This window comes from Drosophila arizonae, chromosome 5 (assembly GCF_054131065.1).
Source record: "Drosophila arizonae isolate 15081-1271.41 chromosome 5, UAZ_ARI_1.0, whole genome shotgun sequence".
In the NCBI taxonomy this organism is placed as follows: Eukaryota; Metazoa; Arthropoda; class Insecta; order Diptera; family Drosophilidae; genus Drosophila; species Drosophila arizonae.
In genome coordinates, this window is record NC_142925.1 from 10409286 (window position 1) to 10431099 (window position 21814).

Here is a 21814-nt window from a genome sequence, read left to right on the forward strand (position 1 = left end):
AATAATTTAAGGAGTGTTATTTTGAGTTCAAAAAATACCAGTTTTTGGTACATTTTATGTTCGAACGTTTTGCAGCACTTTTACCATCGCCTTATCGATAATATTTATTAGTTTTGTCTGCTTTCTTAGTGCTTTTGAGTCAAAGGTAGAGTTTAGCTAACAGGGATAATGGGCATACCAACGGCGGTGCTGCGTACTCAGTTAATGGGCTTGACCAACTTTATTGGCACACACAAAGACCAGGCCGACAAGTACCGTCAGCTGCTGAAAAGTGTGCTCTCAAACACCGGCCCCGAATTGATCGATACACTGAAACTCTTTGTTGAGGCCATTGTCAATGAGCATGTCAGCCTGGTAATTGCGCGCCAGATCCTCAACGATGTGGGCGTCGAGCTAAGTAAATTGCCCGACGACATGTCCAAGCAGCTGTCCCACTTTACACTCGAGAAGGTTCATCCACGCGTCATCTCATTCGAGGAGCAAGTGGCTGGCATACGTTTTCATCTAGCCAACATCTACGAACGCAATCAGCAATGGCGCGATGCAGCGACCGTTCTGGTCGGCATACCATTGGAAACAGGCCAGAAACAATATTCTGTGGAATGCAAACTGGGCACATACTTGAAGATTGCACGTCTCTATCTGGAGGACAACGATTCGGTGCAGGCCGAACTTTTCATCAATCGCGCCTCATTACTGCAAGCCGAAACAAATTCCGAAGAGTTGCAGGTGACATTCACATTGTCATCTATCCAGCTTCCCAATAATTCTATCTATATTCTCTTCTTCAGGTTCTTTACAAAGTTTGCTATGCCCGCGTTCTTGACTATCGTCGTAAATTCATTGAGGCTGCTCAGCGTTACAACGAACTCTCCTATCGCAAAATCGTGGATCAGGGCGAGCGAATGACTGCCTTGAAGAAGGCTCTGATCTGCACAGTTCTAGCCTCAGCTGGGCAGCAGCGCTCTAGAATGCTGGCTACACTCTTCAAGGATGAGCGCTGCCAGCATTTGCCTGCCTATGGCATACTGGAGAAGATGTATTTGGAGCGCATCATACGACGCTCAGAGCTGCAGGAATTCGAGGCTTTGTTGCAGGATCACCAGAAGGCTGCCACACCAGATGGCTCGTCCATATTGGATCGCGCTGTCTTCGAGCACAATTTGTTGTCCGCAAGCAAATTGTATAACAACATAACATTCGAGGAATTGGGTGCTCTGTTGGATATACCTGCTGCCAAGGCCGAAAAAATTGCATCACAGATGATCACGGAGGGTCGCATGAATGGACACATTGATCAAATTTCTGGCATAGTACATTTCGAGAATCGTGAGCTGTTGCCCCAATGGGACCGTCAAATCCAATCGCTTTGTTATCAAGTGAATTCCATTATTGAGAAAATAGGCGTGGCCGAGCCCGAATGGCTGGATCAACAGAACTGAATAAAATGGGGATTAGCATCATTTGACAAATTTACTGGGATTCTCATCCTAATCTGGCAGTTTTCTTTATAATTTAATTTACACTTGCCTCTGGAGTTCCGCAATGTAAAATTTCATTTTGAATTTAAGAAATAAATAGCAGATGATTCCATGAATCAATGCAATAAAAAACAAAAAAAAACAATATTAAGAGAAAATCGTAAAAATATAAATTCAATTTATATATGAAACATGTACATACATATATTCACAATGGTATTTTTCTATTCGTATAATTCACAAAATATTTCTGCATACACATATATAAATATTTTTATTTATATATGTAGGGTATACAATTTTAACTCTTAGACAACTAGCGGAAAGTTTTGCTTTTGTATACAATACAAATACAAAAACAATTGTATATAGAGCAGTTTATCTATATATACATATATATAGAGAGACGTTTATATACGTATATATTTGATATAAGAATAACTAGAAAATTTAAATCTTGAGGGTCCCATTCGTAACTTGTACTACCCACGGCCTAAAATTCCAAAAATGAACATTTGAAGTTAACTAAATTAATAGAAACTAATATAATAGACTTATTAAATGTACAGCAAAAATTTAACTAAACAAAATGCAAACAATTTGCTAGCAAGCAAATCCTATAAAAAATAAACGAAACACTCCTCCGATATTGTGCATTAAAAATATCCGTAAACCAAACTTTGAAATGGAGACTCTCGATGCTCGCCCTAACTTAAAAGTGAAAGTAAAGTCATCCTTGGGTATTCGCCGAGGACTCCTCATTCAGTTGCATTTGCGCTAAGGTGCGTACAACCACGCCACGATTCACGGGCGTCAATCCTTGGCAGAGACCAACGACAGCGTCCAGGGCCACATCCGGACAGTCCTGGCAAAGGAAATATATACACATTAATATATATAGCATACACATTCATATATAACTAAGCTACCTCGAGCATTTTGGATATTGTGGAGATAATGGCATCCCTCTTCACAGAGTTGACATTTTTGGACACAATCGATTCGCTATTTGATTGCTCCTGGTACCAGTTGACCATTTCCTCATTATTGTCCCACAAATAGGCCTGCAAAGGTGAGTTATTAATATATATTCGTATAGTGGGAGCTGACTTTGTAACACTACCTCTGTGGTGCCCTTCTCCTCGACCAGCCAGCGACGCAGCATCTGCTTGGCTTGACCCACCGAGAGGTTGTCTTGTGCGCGTAAGATCTTCTTGATATACGCATCCTCGAGCAGCAGTCGACGCAGACGCCAGTAGAGCCAGCGACGCGATTCGCGCCAGGGGACAATTTCGCTTATGCATTCCTTTTCCAGCATGCGCTCAGGCGTATCATGCAGATCGGCAAAGTGAACGGCGACAGTGTGATACACATGCATCAGCACTGCAATGCGCGCTTTAATCTTCTCATCCAGTTGTGCGGCCTTGACCTTATCACCAGCAGCAATGGCCTCGTCATACTCGCGTTTCAGCTGCAAAGATGGAATATACAATTAGCATTCAGAAACCATAGAGATGGTATAGTTATTACCCCAATGGTGGTGCCATCCAGGCGATGTATAGTCTTGATCAGATCCTTCTCCTTGTACTTGATCTCGACAATGCCCTCCGGTTCGAGCACACCGCCGCGTGCCTCTGGATCGGCATAGGTTTCCATGTAACGCGGATTGATCAGAGAGTCAAGCACAGCCCAGGCACCTCCACGCAGTTCAGCATTGGGTGGCAAATAGATGAGCACCGGCTTCTTGTACTCGCGCAGTCCGTCGACAATGTAGGCACCGAATTTGACAATCTGCTCATACATGTCTTTCATGCCGCCGGAGAAACCACGCCAGTTGGCAAACACAATCAATGGCAGCTCTTCGCGTCCGAAATCTTTGATCGCCTGCGCTGTCTTGTAGGACGAATCGGGATACCAAACCTGGCCAGCCTGCTGCAGTGTCTTGGCTTCCGAATCCAAATTGGCGGGATCCGCAGGCATCTCCACCTCCACGGTGCGCGTCTCTACGGCTATAACGCCAACTGGCACACCACCCAAGCGGGCACGTCCCGTGACCACAGTCTTGGCCCAGGGCGCCATAATTTCGCTCCATGAATCACGATCAAAGAAACCGTTCTCCCATTCGTTGGCATTGGCGGGATTCACACGGCCAGCGAGCATCCAGCGTGGATCATAAGGCGATTTGGTGGGCATAAAATCAACGGGCCGATCAATGCGATCACTGGGCAATATAATGGGCAGATCGCAGCCAATATAAGCGGGAATGTAAGAGAGCCAGTCGAGTATTGTGTAAACACCATCCAAGTCGATGGCTTCCGTTTTGTGCGTGACACCATTATTATACATGATCTGGACGCCACCAAGCTGATTATTGGAGGCATAGACCTTGCGACCGAGCAGCTACAGTTGGAATAAAGAAAAGAGTATAAATTTTGAATTCAATACAAGATAATGCCAATATATTACCTTATTCAAGGCCGCATAGCCCGTGAGTATAATGTGCGAATTATCAATCTGTATGACACGCTGGCCAAGACGAACCACATAGGAGCCGATGCCGATGGTGCGACAGGTGACCATGGCAATGGTTACGATTTCCTCATACGCCTGGGATGTTTCACCAGCAATCAAACCAGCATAGCGCAAATTCTCAACGCCCAAGCCATCGTCCTTGCCAATGATATCCGTAATCTTGTAGCGCTGTTCGCCCTCATCCTCGATGAGTATTGCACGCACCGAATTTAGATTCGCTACCTTGGCATAGTCCTCAGTGGTCAAGTATAGATACTTGAAGCCCTTGTCTGGCTCCTCTGGATCCTCCCATGCGATCTTGAACATGGCTTTCACCTCCTCAGCGAGGCCAATGCGTGCGCCGCTGTTGACAGAAATATAGATCTGCAGGAGAAAGACTTGATTAGAAAACATTTAATTGCGAGTCAAATGGAGCTGCTTACTCGAGGCACTTTGAGCTGTCGCGCCAGTTGCGAGGCCTTGGCAAAGAGCACATCCTCCTTGATGCCAAAGGAGCCAATTAGATAGGTCAAGTCATTGGCAATCACTATAATCTCACGACCAGCTGGATACTCGGGCGTGGCCAGCACAATGCGCCAAGCAACCATGCCGCACTACAATAATACAGATAGAGAGAGATTAGTAGAATGCTATTATTTTTCCTGGAGTTAACTTACATTATTCTCGCCTGGCAGACGCTGTAGCTCAACTAGCGTATCGTTCTCCAAGACCAGCTCTTTGCACTCCAGCAATATCTTGTCGGGTATGCGTATGTCGACAGTGGGTCGTGCCTTGGAGAACTCTCTCCAGTGACGCTCGGTCATCTGGCGGAACATATCGGGCACATCGTAGACATAGGTGGTGCCATTCGATTGCGCCTGGAAGCGTTTCTGCTGCAAAAAGTCCTTGGTCATGTAGGGCGTGGAAATGGGATGACCGTGCAGAGAGCCTTGCTTATCGCCATAGGCATGGAACTTGATCTGTTGAGGATGAGAGAGAGAGAGAGAGAAGTGGTTAGTGGTGATCAACAATCGCTCGTCTATCAACTTACAATGCCCGTTTCGGGTTCAGTTTGCTCCGTGTACATGGAGATGTCCAGGAAGTAGCCCGAGTCGTTGGCAATGCAGAGACGCACCGCTTGGGTGGGAGATTGAGGAGACTGCCGAATGACCATCTTCAGCTCAGCTTGCAACACGCGCAGCTTCCACAAACGTGGACCATAGCGCATGATCATCTTTGTCACGGACTCCTCGATTTTCGCCGGATCCATGATGACAGTGGGCACAAAGTTGAGGAATATGTGATTGCAATCGGTGCGCTTGGCATGAGGATGGGAGAAGGCAACCTCCAGTTCATCCATTGCCTCCAACAGCACACGTTCGCCCTCATTTTGCAGATACTCGAATGAGGCCTCTTTGGTAATCAGGTCGGAGTGACGGATTATGGAACGTATGAAGAAGCGATAGTCGGTCACCTCTTGACCCTTCGATACCTTAGCTCTGCCCAAATACAAATGCATTTTCTGGTTGGCCGTGGGCAACGCCTCCAGGTCGTAGGTCTTCATGCGATTCAGCTCCAAATGGAAAGCCGATGCTGGCTCCAAATGCCGATAGATGCGATCCTCCTCGAAATTGTCGCGGGCTCGATACGTAAAGAATTTGGGGAACTGGCGTTTCTTGAGCGCCGCAAAGGTGATGCGACGTATGCGTCGCTGGTACAGCTCCTCATTGTGCTCCTTGCAATAGTTGCCAAAGATCTGCGACATTTGCACATCGTCCATTTCCCCGGTCTCCCTCACAGCCACACTGATGATGTGGATGGGCTCCGTGGACTTGGCCTCTTCGGCAGCATTCGCACGCGTGATGGGATCCGAGAGGGAGACATTGATCGAGGTACTGTGACGACTATCCGAGATAGAGTCCGCAGCCTCGACAGCCTCCAAGACCTTAGCATTGCACATTGCTGGCGACACGAAATCCTCCAGCAGATCGAGTATCTCATCCGAGTACATGGAGAAATGCTCGAACGAATCGAATGCTGCAATCGCGCCCGTGCGCACGAACGAGCTGCCCATCGTCTCGGCAGCCGCCTGATCCAGGCCCTCCGGCGAGCTCATGCGCGAGAACAAGCGATTCGGATGCGCCGTCGGCAACAGGAATTGGAAATGCACCAGGGGCAAGCCACCCGAGAGCTCCAAGTGCTGCAGACAGGTCAGGTCATAGGAGGTGTAGGCACGTCGCACATAGACCTCGAGGGCGGCGTTGCAGACAGCCCGATTGGAGTGATAGAAGAAGTCATGGAGTATATCAAAGATGGATGTCTCCGACAGGATCAAGCGCTGCAAGTTCTCGGGATGGAAATCATGACCGTACATATCGACAGCCGACAGGAAGATGGACTCCATCTGATTGTGACGCAGCTCATAGGCCGGCTGATGGGCAGCGATGAGCACCTGGCGGGAGCGCAAGGCCACACGTGAGTGTTCCGCTCGATTGAGCGAGGTCAGCTCGCTCAGCGTATTGGCCAGTTCGTCGGTGAGGCCCGGCTCATTGGCCCACAGGTGATCGATGAGCAGCGTGACCAATAGATTCTTTTTGGCCACCTGCGAGTGCGAGAATATCGTATTGACCACCGTCAACATATCATCCTTGTTGCGCTCTCGCACCAGGCCCACGCACTTGTCGTAGTGTCCATGCTGGAACTGCGACTCCACGTCGTAGTACTGACGCAGCAGTTCGTGGACGGCGGCCTTCATGCGTCCTCGGATGCCATTCCTGTAGCGCTGCACCAGCTGCACGATGCTCTGGGTGGTCAAGAAGAAGACATCACGATCGGCGCGCTTCTGCAGCGTCGCTGCATGGCTATCGATCACACTCGCGATTTGCTGTGAGGGGAATTGGGCCAGGACACTCGTGATGTTGCGCTCGTAGAGCGTCATCAGCTTGCGTATCTTCTTCTCCACGGAAATGGGTATGCGTCCGGATATCGAGGCAATCACCTCCTGCAGCTCGAGCAGCGGCAGCGAAGGATCACGCAAACTCTGCATGAACTTCTCAATTATGTCGCGCAGTCGCTGGGCATTGTACGGCTCTGGCAGACAATAGCCGGCCAGCGTGTTCTCGAGGATGCTCTTGTAGGTGCTGTGCACCCGATTCAATTTCTCTGGCACTGGTGGATTCTCCGGCTGGGGGAATTGGCTTTTGCAGGGCTGCGCTTTGGTCACCAGGGACGGATCATCCAGCTCCAAATGGCCAAGCAGCGAGCCAGCGTCGAGCACAGCGCCAGGACGTCGCACAAAGGTCACAGTGCCCGCCTCCTGGGAGGTCAGGGTCATAACCATTTTCATGACTTCGATCTCAGCGAATGCCTGACCCTTGTTCACGTGGGCGCCATCCTCGACAAGCATATTGATCAGCTTGCCAGCCGAGGGACTGCGCAGCAGCGAGGGATCATTCTCCTTCTCGAAGACGCACGTTTGATTGCCAATGACAATGCGATAGCGATCCACCTCCTCTCTCATATAGGTGGTATACGAAGCGCCCTCGAACGAGATGAGCAGTCCACTGTCCGACAGTCGATGCACTTCGATCTCCTTGAACGAGTTGTTCATGAGCAGGAAATAGGAATTGGGTCCACTCTTGGCTGCTTGCACTTTGTAGCGCAAGCCGCCATTAATCAGCTCCACGTCCACCACGTTGGTCAGCGTGTTGGCCGCCTGGATTTGACCCTTCTCCAGTGAGGTCTGGAAGCTGGAGAATGCCTGAGTTATCTGGCGATCAGCGATGTGCAGGGCACCACACATGACACCCAGAATAATGTCCGGCTTCTCGGATTGCACACGCTCCGCGATCAGTGCGTCCAGCCAGGCGGTGTCTATGGTATTGTCCAGGAAACGATTCGTTTCGAGCAGCGTAATGAGATATTCAACCGTTGTACGGAAATCACCGCGAATGGACAGCTCCTTGAGAGCAATCACAAGATTCTCACGTGCCTGCTGACGATTCTCGCCCCAGGAGAAGCAATGTCCGAACTGCGAGTCAGCGAACTCGTGCAAGCCACCGGATGCAGCCACACTGAAGTAGCCCCAGACATTCTTGCTGGAGCGGAAGTTGAGCTCCTGCACGGTGCCGGAACTGGGCTTGAAGCCCTCGTCGGGATTCTCGGAGGTGATGCGAGCGGCAATGACGTGGCCAGAGGGGCGTGGCTTATTCGGCGGATTCTCAAAGTCAATGACGGAAGAGCCCCAAGGCGACTCGCCATAGAGCAGGCGAATATCCTTCAATCGATAGAGTGGAATGCCCATTCCAATTTGGAGCTGACAGGCGGGCAAATTCACATCGGCTACCATCTCCGTGCAAGGATGCTCCACCTGCAGACGTGGATTGAGCTCCAGGAAGAAATACCTGCCCTCGGGATCGTACAGATATTCCACAGTGCCGGCGCTCACATAGCCAACCATTTTGGCCAAGCGCACGGCCGCCTTCTCCATGTCCTCGAAGACCTCCGGCTGCGCCACGATGGCAGGCGCCTCCTCAATGATCTTCTGATGACGGCGCTGTATGGAACAATCACGTCCGAACAAGCTGATGGCATTGCCATATTGATCCGCCAGCAGTTGGACCTCCAAATGGCGAGCACCGCTTGCCAGCTTCATGACAAAGATGGGGGAGCCGGGCACCTCGGCTTGCACCTGACGGAACAGAGCCGGAAACTCCTCAGCGGTATCCACGCGACGAATGCCCTTGCCGCCGCCGCCCTCCGAAGCCTTAATCATAACCGGAAAGCCTAATAGAAAAGTATATATATATTAATAGAATTCATTCAAATATATTCCTAGGCTCATCACTTACCAATCTTGGCCACAGCAGCCAGTCCCTGCTCCACATTGGTGACACAGCCACGGGCAAAGAGGTCACTGGAAATTTTAATCCTTTTGCCACTGTATTGCGCCTTCAGGTCTGAGCCGGACCACGGCAAAGTGGGTATGTCAGCTGTCTGGGCCACAATCGATGAGGCCACCTTGTCGCCCAACGCCCACATCGCACGTTCTGGCGGACCCAGGAAGACGAGGCCCTCCTTGTGCAACAGCTCCGGCAATTTGGGATTCTCCGATGCATGACCCCAACCCGCCCACACGGCCTGTGTACAAATGAATAGAAATAGTTTCTCTCCATTAGTAAAATGCTAATAAATTACTAATTAAATTAAGTGTGCGACTGTTGAGTGTGAACGTAGGAGATAACGCTGGCTTATGGCGGCCATTAAATCAATTGTGACGTCACAGCTTTGTAGTGGAGTGTATGCTTGAAATACTCATGGAGATAGCTTGCATAGAAGACCTTCAGTGCTTTTATCTATACAAATGTTTAAGTCTATTATTATCTCTAAATAGACTCTACTGTTAGAAAAATGATTGACTGTCTGCAATAAACTGTCCCATAATAATAAACTGTCCTATATTAACCTAGGTATTTATATTTAATTAGGTATATATTTTGCTATATAGCTACATGAAACCAAATTCTTGTAGATTATATTGTACCCAAAAATAAACTATATGTATATATAGGAGATTACATTGTTTATATATTTATATGGATATATATTATTAATATACACACACTTATTTAATAGGCTTCTACTTTTTCTGTACATTAAACACGAAAAATCCAACTAAATTCACATGCAAAGCTGACAAGCTCACTTGAATGCATGAGAATCGAGGAGGAGGGCCTTTATTTTAAAGTAAATATTGGTTTTAATCTCAGAAGGCACTCAATTGCTTTCTGACTCTCTTGTGTTTGATTTGAACATTTTCTCTGTTCTCCCTCTCTATCCACTTCTCTCTCTCTCTCTCTCTCTGATTTCAGATTTCGCTCTTTGATATACCCGTAAATATATTTGATCTCTTTCAGTCTGTAAGTACTTAAATTAAACTCTTTCTGTCTCTGTAGCTAATTAACTAGCCTCAAACAGCTAAAATATATCATTAGCTCTCACTTTTTCGATATAAAATATTACGAATAACTTAAAACTTAAAACTTAAACTGGATTTATGACGACAGAGAAATGGAAAGACTCAAGTAAATTAAAAATGCTAATTAAGGTGACGACATTTTTCAATTAGCTCTATGCACATCCAAGTACTTGATGTTAGTTTTATAAAATATAGATAAGTAGGTATCTTTACATGTCTCTTCTACTAACAATAGACAATAGATAATAGTAATATCAGCCAAGAGAAAAAGAGAAAAGTGGACCATTTTCGAATCAAACTACTTTTTATGCAGCCATATATATATATCTTTCTATCTTTCTATTTATCTATTGTTATCACGTTTCATTATCTTAATTGTAGAAACATACGAGTGCGTTAAATGCATATATGTATATAAAGCCAAAAATCAAAATTGATTGATAAAAACTTCAAATCTTAAGTATGTGCTGTTGTAGCGTTTTATAAATGTAATACTTGAATGATGAAGACAAATATGAAAAATATATGTATAATTCGAAATCAATATGTGAATCATTTCATCATTATGTACTACTAGCTTTGATTGTTAAACTGAATTGATAAATAACAAGACCCTAATAATTTTATTGGCGAATTTAATTAATTTCAAAGACTATCTGTGAATGTCTTTCAATGTAGCAGAGTGTAATCTATGAAGTAGGTGCTCGTTAAAAATAAACAGTGACTATCCCAAGTGCATAGAGACAAAAAACACACGCACACACACATAAATATATATGTCTAAATCGAACGTAGCACTTAACTCTGAGTATTAGCCCATAAGTGTAAATAGGAATCATACGATACAAAGTTTAGAGGAGATCTAGTAAGTGCTACTTAAATAGAAAAACCCACCTGAACTTGTGTGCGAAGTGCAATATCCACAATTAGCTCAACATTCGCATAGTTATTGTTGTTGGAGCCACCGGGCACCGGAACATAATGATCAGCCATCTTAATATATTCGGCATTGGCCTTCAGATCCTCGGGCGTCACCATCACCACAAATCGCACCGCTCGCTCGTTCTTGAACATCTCGTAGGACCAGCGACGAATCGAGCGCATGCACTTAACAGCCGCAATGCCATTGTTGGCAATCAGAACCCGCTGGATAACACGATTGCCGCCGAAACGCTTAACAAACTCCTCCGTCGTGGCGATATGAAAGTCGCGATCCTGATGGCGATCCTGGCCGAGACCAGTGCGCGACATGCTGGGTCTGTAAAGGCAAAAACGAAATGAGCATTGAGTTTCACATGTATTTTGGTCCATTTCAAAAATATGTGTATAGTATATTTAACCAACAGGTGCTATAGCTCGCACTTAGAATAGACAAGGGCAAAATAAACTGCAGCTCTAACCTTTGCAACTCATTACAAAAAGAAAACAGAAAACATCTGTCCAAAATCAGCTGATTACTATGCAACAACGAGGGTTATCTAAGAAACTTTCTTTCTTTTGTCACAAACTTCACATGAAACTCGAAAGTTGAATATAACAGCCACGCTTATGGCTAGCATAAATTTACATATATTTACTACACTGTACAAAAACTGCTCTCAATTTGTAAGCCGATTTATAGATAAATGTAAACAAAAACATTCCCAATTTTATATAGAAACTTAAAAAAGGTAATCAAAACTGTCTGCATAATTTTGTAGCATAGTGTTAAGTTGACGTTTGCTTGTGGGTCAATGTTAGACAGCTTGAAAACAGAGAGAGAGGGAGCAAGAGCGAGAGCGAGAGAGCGGGAGGAGTAGCGAAGATGAAGCAAGAGCAATTGGAATTTTAAACGGCATTTTGGCAAACCGGTTTTCTACTAAATCACTAAGAGGAAGCAAAAGTTTGTATTTCTGTAATGTCGCATTTTTCGTAAAGCTTTCAACAATGTTTACTTTGATGGCAAGCGCGTGGCCTCTCACTCACTCACTCATTCACTCCTCTCTCAGGCCGCGCATTCTCACTCTATATGTATATTTGGCAAATGGAGGACGCATTTCGCATATGCAATTCAATTATTTTGTTACTATAAAAATAATTATGCGTGATTTGTGTATGAAAATAGTTGTTTAGAGCTGATTTACTTTATGGTGCCGGCGGTTGTCACACTTAAATGAGATGTTGACGCATTGTTATTGTTGTTGTTGTTGTTCATGTTGTTGTCATCGCTGTTGCTGCTGCTGTTGCTGTTGCTGTTGTTGTGGCACATATCAATTGCAACAATATTGGGTATAGCACTCGACGCATTGTTGTTGTCCGCTGTTGTTGTTGGCAACAGTTCTTCACCTGTCTCCACAAGCACAAACCGTTTGCTGGCGCGACGCTTCAACATTTTGGCGAACGCAATTAGGGCCAAGATCATTCAAGTCCAAAGTTTACAAAGCTCTACTCCAATCGAGTTTACCGCCTATTGTTATATTCTCCTCTATATACTATATATTATGCAAGCGAATTATGACTAATCGACATTAACGTGCAGCGCCACTTTCACCGCAATGAATAATCACTAAAAACTAATGTGCCAGCGGGTCAGTGCAAAGAAGATGTATCGAAAATGTGGAAAACAACAACAAAAATCACACGCGAGAATTGTGTTTTGGTCAATGCGCTGCTTAATATGCTATGGCGACCGACGGGCACGGCAGGTGCTTACAAACTGGCCGCAAAGGCAATGCTGCCAGCTCGAACGACCCGCTGGCAGTGGCGTTACTCATCCGACACATGGCCTAAACGAGAGCGAGAAAGACAGAAAGAGAGCGCGCAGAGGCAGCAAAAGCTAAAAGAGCGATTGGATAAACTGTTAAACTCTCGCTGAGAGTCGCGGCTTCGTTTGTTGTTATGAATGAAAGAAAAGATGACGAAAAAATTACAAGTGTTAATTATTCTCTTTAACTGACACCTGCAGCTGTAGCTTTCTGCTCTCATGCGCTGCTGCACAACTGATTGTCGCGCTCTTAAGGAATTTGCTGCAATACAAAATATAAGGAGAGGCTCTCTTAAATAGCTGCACGTTGTTATTGCATTGTTGCCATCTCTTTCTGCCAAGCTCACTCCATTTGTTTGCTTTGGAGAGCATAGTAAATAGTTCTAATTCTTGCTGCTTTTATTTTCTTCTTTTATTTTTTTTCTTCTTTTTTTTTTTTTTTTTTGTTACTAACCTTAGACGCTTGCGTCGCTCTGCTATGTCGCCATTTTGACAAATATCGCTTTGCATTTTCTGCGGGAATTGATCGCCGGCTTCGATTGCCTCCTTCTCATCGATTTCATCGCCCACCTGTTAACAGAAAAAAAGAAAATTTATTAAGTAATTAAGCTTGGACTTTAGTTTTAAGATAACATTACCAAAAAACTGGGACGATCGCCATCTGTGGGCGTGGCTTGTGTCGTCTCGCCGCTTGTCGTTGCCTCTTGTTCACTCATCTTGTTATTGTATTTGTTGTCAATGTCGTTATTATTGTTATTATTATTGTTTATATGAAAATTATTCAAGTCGCTTAGAACGCTGCTCTCCTTCAACTGCTCGCACAGGCCATCAACATCCGTTTTAAGGCTGTCGCTAGAGAATTTCACTTTTTTTATGCAGGACTTAGGAAAACGTTGTTGCTTTTGCTGTTGTTGTTGCTGCTGCTGCTGCTGTTGTTGTTGTTGGTCGCTGCCCTTTGCCGTTGCCGACGTTGTTGCTGTAGCCGCAATAACACTGGAGTTGTCTGTGTGCGAGAGGGAGACAGAGAGAGAGTTGTGTGTTAAATAGTTAATCAAAGTTGAAAAGCTCAAGTTGAAGTGCTTGTGTTAGGTTGTGGACGTGTACGCAAGTGAAACTTTAATTGGCTAACAAAATGGTGCTTACTATTGTGGTTGTTGTTGTTGCTGTTGTTGTTGTTAGTTGGAATTGGTGTTATTTCTCTTTGGCGCGCAAAGAGCAAATTCAAGAGAAATGCAATAAACGCCAGAGTGATAAAAAATGCGATAAGCATCGGCTACATTCAATTGAAAAGCTACAAGAAAAAATACAATAAATTTTGATAATATCCTATAAAGGGTTTCAATTTATTTCTTTTATTTATATATATATGTAAATATATATGTAGGGCAGCTGATCGAACGAGTTCAAGAGGTTAAAGTCATCAATATTTTTTATTATTGAATATGTTCAACGAATTTGTGTGTGAAGCCCAAAAACGATAAGCAAAAATTAATTTTAAACTAGTTTCTTCATTGGGAGAATCATAAAACAAGTTTATTTTGTAACGAATCTGAAATGCTCTTAGCTGACATCTTACATAAGAAAGTGAAGCATTTTGTTTCATAACAAATAATTTGGAACTTAAGAACTTTCGCAAGTTTTTTTCCTACAAAGATTTGCTTACAAAACTTTTAACTGGAAAGTAAAACTTGATACGGTAAATATAACAAATCATAAAATAAACTTTTTCATATATTATGAATTATGTATTATGTAACAAATATTTTATATATACAAATGTATATAAACATATGACCTGAATATATAATTATATATATATATACTTGTATTACTGATAAGCTCAAGAATATAGAAAAATATTTATTTTTAATTCCATAAGTTATTTTTTTTTTTTTTTTTAGTAAAGTTATCTGAATTAATAATAATGAATTTAAATTTTTTATTACTCTTTTAATAAAACCTTTTGTAGTTCTGCCCTTTTTACCTTATCAAAGTGTATACAATTATTTTACTTAAAATTTGTTTTTCTAGTGTTTACTGCGCATTTGAATATAAACTAAAAACAGAAACGACAACAAAAAATGTAAAACTGACTGACTGCATAATACTCGCTCATTATTTATATATTAAGCTTAAAGTTAATATTTCAAACATAGTTCAACAATATCGTTGTTACAAAAAAAAAAAAAAAAAAAAAAAAAAAAAAAAAAAAAAAAAAAACTTATGCTTTAATTTAAGATTGTAGAAAAAAAGAATATATATAAAAATATTATTAATTGTATAATTTATAAGCTCCTAAGACAGGTTAATGGTGATCTGCCTGCATATCTTGCTTATTATTGCCGAATTCCTTCATTATATATAAATATAATTTCTTATCACTCAGTTCAATAGGTCAATAGCAAAATACAATTCGACGACTGTAAAACTATGCACAAATGCGACATTTGCAAGATTTTAATAAATATAAATATATTTATATGAATTAATTATCTATACAAATTATATTCCTCCATAACCTATGTAAGTTTTCAAATCTTCCCGCGCCTAGCAACAAAAGAAATATACTCTTTTTACACATTGTGAGCGCGAGTATAAAAAGACATGAAAAATGGCCACCGGGTGATTTTATTTTGTTTTTTACTTTTCGTTTTTTTGTATTTTGTTTTTGTGACTATGCAAATGCAAGTTTGTGTATATAGAAGAGGTCAATGCTTTAACCATTACAATATGTAAGTATGCCAGGGTGTGCGCAAAAAGTGAAAAGAAAACCTAGAGAAATACGTTCAATTCCACTTGGACATATACGACAATTCCAATTAGAGACCTTCCAGCGTAATCCATAATTGTGTAACTGTATCAAATTTAGTTAAGTAGTTTGAGTTATTGTTCTATGAAATTGTTATTGATAGGGTTTCTTATGTATGAGTTAAAGCTAAATTCCCGGAGTTCTAGCTGAGCTTGTAAAAGGATATCAAAATTTGGATATATAATAACATAAAATATGAATTAAGATTATCTTTAAATTTGCAAAAGGATTTTCAAATTTGAAAAAATTTTGCCAAATAATTTTTAATTTAAATTGATCTAATTAATATGGAATTTAAGCTTTTATCAATTGATTATCCTATCAATTTTGGTTCACAAAACACACTTGTTAAACATCTTCATTTCTTTTTTACATATATACATACGTATATTTATATAATTATTATGTCAGTATTTTACCAACGCTAGTATTGTTCAGTAAGTGGGGAATATATAACACTTGTCCCTTCCTTTCGCTGGCTTTCTTAAAGGCGCGCGGCACAAACACAGAGTAAAAGCAACAAGTCACGCACGAGCTGCTGCTCCTCACTAAACCACACTGAGCGACGTTTGGAATGCGACTGACTGCTGAGGTAGACGCACACTATCGATCACTGGTGCCGCTACCGCTGTTGCTGTTGCTGTTGCTGACCAGTCGGCAGCGCAGCCGACGCAACTCAAGCACACATGCTCAAGCAAGTGTGTTGAACTGCTAAGAGTGCGTCGACAGGTGTATGAGTGCGTGTCTATGTATGTGTGTATTGTATGATAAACGCTTGGGTCTTGCCAGCTGCAGCCAACATGTTGCTGACTGCACAGAAAATGCAGCAAGCAGCAGCGTTTTATTTATTTACTGTCTTATTTTCCTTATTGTTGTGAGCTTTTTGTTTTGTTTATTTGCTCAGTAGTTTGGCGCGCAACTTGCGATAGCAGAGCTTGATAAATCGATAACAAACAGTGTTGTTAGAGAGATGCAATATCTATCTATGTCTATCTCCCTCACACTTTAGCTTTCAATGTCAAGGTTGTTGCTGTTGTTATTGTCAGCGCTGTTGTTGTTGTTGCGCAACTTTAACTTAATCTTTATTGCTTGACATTGATGATGCGCTCGCTGGACATCGCTCAGGGTCATGACTAAAACAACAACAACAACAGTATCCAGCCCAAATTGAACTGAATTGCACTGGGCAATGCACGTCAGCAGCTCAAAAAGCTGATTACAAATGACTTTAACTAGCAACAACAAAAATTGATTAACTTATGATTCTGATTGGCATGTGCTAAGTGAGTGTGTGTGGAGTCAAATTCAAAAACAAAACGACGAGGCACACGCAACTTTCAGAGGTTTTTTAAAAGTCAGGCAAACACTAGCTGATAAGAATAAAAAAAATCTTCCGATTCTTTTCATTTTAGTTCCCGATCAGGCAAACAGAAGTACATAATGGTAAATGCGGCAACGACCGGCTATGATTAACACTTTATTTACGTTTCGTCATTTATTTATTTACATTTTGATAAACAATAGACCTGTTAACAGTGCATAAATACAAGGCCCATACCAGGAAGATTCTTATCAGAATTATTCATGCTGGACGCGTGGCCAAAGCTATTAGGATTATCAGTGATCGTCAGCAGACGCGTGTTTTGCAGCCTATAGACGTCTGTTCCTGATATGCTATAAACAAATTCAAACACAACGGCAGATTCATATATATGTACACAAACATACATGAACAAATATATGTATGCATACTTATCAAAACACAGCTTGTACAGTTTTATGACGTGATGCCACTAACGTACGAGAAGCCATCTCCAATTACACAAACAAAACTGCAAACACACACACGCACACAAACACATATACTGGCAATTTAACTATTAAGTAATTGAAGCCGGCTTTGGTACGACTACTTTTCAGGGAAGCGGTTTGAAATCCACCCACAACAGTTCCGCTGAAACACACACCAACAAACATACACTCATACATCTACACCAGCATAGTATCATGCGGACATCGCGCGATATGCGAGTCCAATAGAAATCAAGGTCAGAACATGAGGTGAGAGCCAAAAGAGAGCAATTGTGAGAGCGGTGAGAGTGAGACAGTGCGCGGAAAGGCAAGAGCAGGACCGAAAAGTACTGAGAGCACAAACATATTGAACAAATTATGCTGGCCAGCACTACAAATTCTGCTTATGGCATTAAATTAACAACAAATTAATATGCAAACGCAAACACAAGCACACACACACAAGCAGTGAGAACTATTAGCGCCGTTATTTGAATGTTGATTTATGCAAGTGAGGTGAATAACCCGTGCTTTGCCCCTTAGAACGAAAAGCACTTACAAAAACTATTGCATTTACATATGCTCATATTTATGTATGAAAAGTCACTAAACGCACATTAATTAGGCATTTGGACATTTAGTTAAACGCCCTAGCTGGCCATTGACTTACTTTTCTCCATTGTATTGCGTTTAGGGCGTCTCTTTTTGTTAGCAATTTTGCTTTTCTTTAACTGTAAATATGTTTTATCCAATTGGGTTCTGTGGCCTGTGGGTGGCTCGCGTGATTCGTTCGTTTGCTTATGCGTAATTCACAGCATCACATTGATTAAACACTGTAAGCACTGACTCGCTTAGCGCGCCATGTATGTCAAACATATGTTTAAGAACATATTTAATAAATATTTTACGTTTATCAGTGGTTTTTATACGCGTTAATATGAATCCGATACTGATTAAGAGCAGTCCACGATAACGATTATCGATATGCGGCAACTAGTGCTGCACAACACTTGAACGTGCTGGCAACTCGATGCAACTGCCATAAGTTGGCAGCGCTAGCAAACATCTGCAACATTTGCTGCGAGAAAAAGCCGCGTTTTTGTTTGTTTTCCCAAATAATTAAAGAAACACACAACATGTTCGATGTAGAGCCAATTATCGCAGACCACAAGGATGTTATACACGATGTTGTGTTCGATTACTATGGACGCCGCATGGCCACATGCTCGAGTGATCAGACTGTGAAGGTGGGGAAGGACTGAAAGCAAAAATCAAATGCCTTCACTCAATATCAATGTCTCTCTGTCTTTTCCAGATATGGGACGAGGATGATCAGGGCAAATGGTCGGTGACGAGCAGCTGGAAAGCACATTCAGGCTCCATTTGGCGTGTGTCCTGGGCCAATCCCGAATTCGGTCAGGTGATAGCTACCTGCTCCTTTGACCGCACCGCCTCCGTTTGGGAAGAGGTAATGGGCGAAAAGGTGACAACAATCACTAATTCGCCCACTCGACGCTGGGTGCGACGCACCACGCTCGTCGACTCCCGCACCAGCGTTACAGACGTCGAATTTGCACCAAAATATCTGGGTCTGCTCCTAGCCACCGCTTCGGCAGATGGCATCATCCGCATTTACGAAGCGCCCGACATAATGAATCTGTCCCAATGGCCAGTGCAGCAAGAGATTGCAAATAAATTGTCATTAAGCTGTCTCTCATGGAACACATCCACCTATATGGTCACCCAGTTGCTAGCGGTGAGTAGAGTGGAAAAGAGCTTTAGACCAATAAATATTTATCGATGAATATCTTTGCAGGCTGGCAGCGATGAATCTGCCACGCCCACTGGCAAGGTCTTCTTATACGCCTACAGCGAAAATGCGCGCAAATGCGTTAAAATTGAAACAGTCAACGATATCACAGATCCCGTGACCGATGTTGCCTTTGCGCCTAATGCAGGACGCACATTTCACATGCTCGCCGTGGCCAGCAAGGATCTCTATATAGTCAATATTCGAGGCGTGACGTGGGTGATCACTTCATATATAAATTTATAACATCTATTTATAGTTAACTTTGTATTTCTAGTGATTCGACGGGTGCTGGCAAATTGGAGCTGCAAACGTTGAAGTTTAGCGAACACAATTGCCCCGTTTGGCGGGTCTGCTGGAATATGCTGGCCACGATGCTAATCTCTACCGGAGACGATGGTTGTGTTAGGATCTGGCGCATGAACTACACACGGCAATGGAAGTGTGCAGCGGTGCTCAAGGCGGAGGGCAGTGGACCAACCTATGAACCAAATCCAGCTACGCCGGCAGCGCTGGCAACAACAGCAGCGGCCACAGCAAAGTACTATAAGAAGGGCACCATTGGCAACCAGGTGCCGTGGCATTAAACAATGTGTAGGCAAAATGCGAAACATACATACATACATATAATCTAATATAGAAACCTGTTATCTGTAATTTGCATCAGTTTTATATTTGGGGAAGTATTTCACTTACGCCGTGTGCCGAGACGCATTTTGTTTACACCTTGGCTCAGTGCCAATGTTCGTGTCAGTCTCTGGGTCCACATTTATGTTGTGCTTCACATCTTTCTTTCTCTCAAGGCACGCAGAAAATCACATTACATCACAGAAAGCGAGCAGGAGATGATGGAGCAGCAGCTGGTTCCGTGGAGCAGCTGGTGGAGCAGCGTATTTCGTTGCGCGTTACACTTAATATACACAAATATCAAAAACTATATACTATTTGCATAAGGACCGGCAACAAGTAACGGCATTTGTTCTTTTTGAATCGCACTCGGAAATAAACAAAACAATTTTCATGCTCGTTGGCAACGATAAACCGCAAAAATTAATCGAATTTCGTTGATTGTGTACAAAATACGTATCTATGTGTATATACGTATGAGCGAGAGATCTAGGCGCATGTGTGCGTGTGTTATTTGTGTGTCATTTGAGTGCATTTGTGTGTGAATATGTAGTACATTGTATTAGAACTTCAAAGCAACGCCAGCTGGGACAAGTGTTGCCCATCTCTCAACTATTATTATGGCAACATTTATAGCAAGTGCACTTTGTTGCACAGTAAATGTAAACAAAATAAAAGCTTTTGAGTGTAGAAGAGTATAAAAAGTATTGAAATGTTAATTATTAATAACCTGATAATGAGTATAAATAATATTCATGCACGTTCTCAGTGATAACCGAAGCCAAACAAATATTATACGAATTTCGTTGACTGCGTACAATATGTGAGAGTGTGTGGCTGAGATCTGATAAGAATACAATATGTGAGAGCATGTGCGCATGTGTTTTATGTGCATGACACGGTGTGAGTGTGTGCTGGCGCTTGTGTGCAGCACATGTATTTAAAATCAAAACAATGTCAGCTGTGAAAGTTTAAAGCTTTCGTTAATTTCAAATGTAAACTCCTATTTATTATAGCAACTTGTATAGCAAATGCGTATTGTTTCTAGACAAAAAAAAAAAAAAAAAAACTTTAGGGAACAGAAGTGGGATCTTGGGTTTCTTAATTATACAATTTATACTTTAAGTATTAAAATAAATTTGTGTTTGATATTAATTCTACTCTATTATATGAATTTTTGGGCAATTCTGATAATTTTGTTGTCCTTCAGTTAGATAATCGCAAATAGATCGCAAACGTTTTCCAACGATTAAGCAATGAATACCCAGCGAACCATTGAGGTCATGCACCATATAAAAGGACAAAAGTATGCGATTCTGAACTCAATTAAAATAATTTGCGTTTGGCATCATGTGTGCATATATTTATAATCCATTCAGCAGCTGTGCCAATAAAACTCTGATCTATAAATGTTGCTCATATGGAAATTTTTCTGACAGGTTAAACACGGAAAAACCATTCAATGAAGAATAGCAAATAGCAAAAGAAATCACATAATATTCCACTTAATTGACTCGAACCGCAATAAAACCAACCAAAACAATTCAAATCCATATGGAGGTCTTTAATATTATATATATCCATCTACATATATCCACCCTGAGTGTTCGTCCTGTTGCTCTGAATGTTATCCAAGAAATGAAATGAATTTTGGCTTTTGCTTTGGTTTTTGTAGGTGAACTCGTTCGTATCAACCCCTAACAAATGCGAAGAGTCGATGATGTGTTAGGTCTTCTGTCCCGTGGCCGAATGATTGTCTCTAATTGGAAGTTTTGACGTGTATATTACGTTGATCTCGGCCCTGGGAACACCCCAGAAAAAATATGCATGTAAAAATCATTGAGACTTTTTTTTTTGTTTTTTCGTTTTTGGGGTGGTATTTCTGCGTGGGAAGTCAAAGCGGGCGAAACTCTCACATGACACGTAGAGCCTGGAGAGCTGAGAGATTTCAGCCCTGGTAACGCGTTAAATATTGAAAACATTTATGTTTAACCTTCAGTGTTAAATTAATGCGCAGAAGATTGTTTCAATTCAATGACAACAACAACAACAAGAGCAAAAAGGA

The 21814-nt window shown here is 42.4% G+C and overlaps 3 protein-coding genes across 9 annotated transcripts; 2 read left to right on the forward strand and 1 right to left on the reverse strand.

Annotated features, from left to right (window-relative positions):
• Window positions 1-61: 61 nt before the first annotated feature.
• On the forward strand, window positions 62-2098 carry CSN4 (COP9 signalosome subunit 4). The gene is made up of 2 exons (XM_018011931.2): window positions 62-729; window positions 792-2098. The coding sequence occupies exons 1-2, from the start codon at window positions 169-171 to the stop codon at window positions 1440-1442; spliced, it is 1212 nt and encodes a 403-aa protein (XP_017867420.1). The 5' UTR covers window positions 62-168; the 3' UTR covers window positions 1443-2098.
• Window positions 1629-20247, reverse strand: ACC (acetyl-CoA carboxylase). 7 transcript variants are annotated; one of them, XM_089469309.1, is made up of 14 exons: window positions 15945-16099; window positions 13856-14003; window positions 13351-13715; window positions 13167-13282; window positions 10864-11227; window positions 8843-9131; window positions 5044-8777; window positions 4670-4972; window positions 4436-4606; window positions 3948-4376; window positions 3012-3881; window positions 2605-2952; window positions 2411-2545; window positions 1629-2346 (listed from the first exon to the last, which is right to left on the reverse strand). In XM_089469309.1, exons 2-14 carry the CDS (start codon window positions 13980-13982, stop codon window positions 2212-2214), a joined length of 7386 nt encoding a protein of 2461 aa, XP_089325435.1. In that variant the 5' UTR covers window positions 13983-14003; window positions 15945-16099; the 3' UTR covers window positions 1629-2211. The 7 variants fall into 7 exon arrangements, with proteins under 7 accessions (XP_089325435.1, XP_017867414.1, XP_089325434.1 ...); XM_018011925.2 differs by having other exon boundaries at window positions 15941-16099; XM_089469308.1 differs by having other exon boundaries at window positions 15907-16095.
• Window positions 18324-19779, forward strand: Nup44A (nuclear pore complex protein Nup44A). The gene is made up of 4 exons (XM_018011932.2): window positions 18324-18559; window positions 18628-19068; window positions 19129-19337; window positions 19400-19779. Exons 1-4 carry the CDS (start codon window positions 18449-18451, stop codon window positions 19707-19709), a joined length of 1071 nt encoding a protein of 356 aa, XP_017867421.1. The 5' UTR covers window positions 18324-18448; the 3' UTR covers window positions 19710-19779.
• Window positions 20248-21814: the final 1567 nt, after the last annotated feature.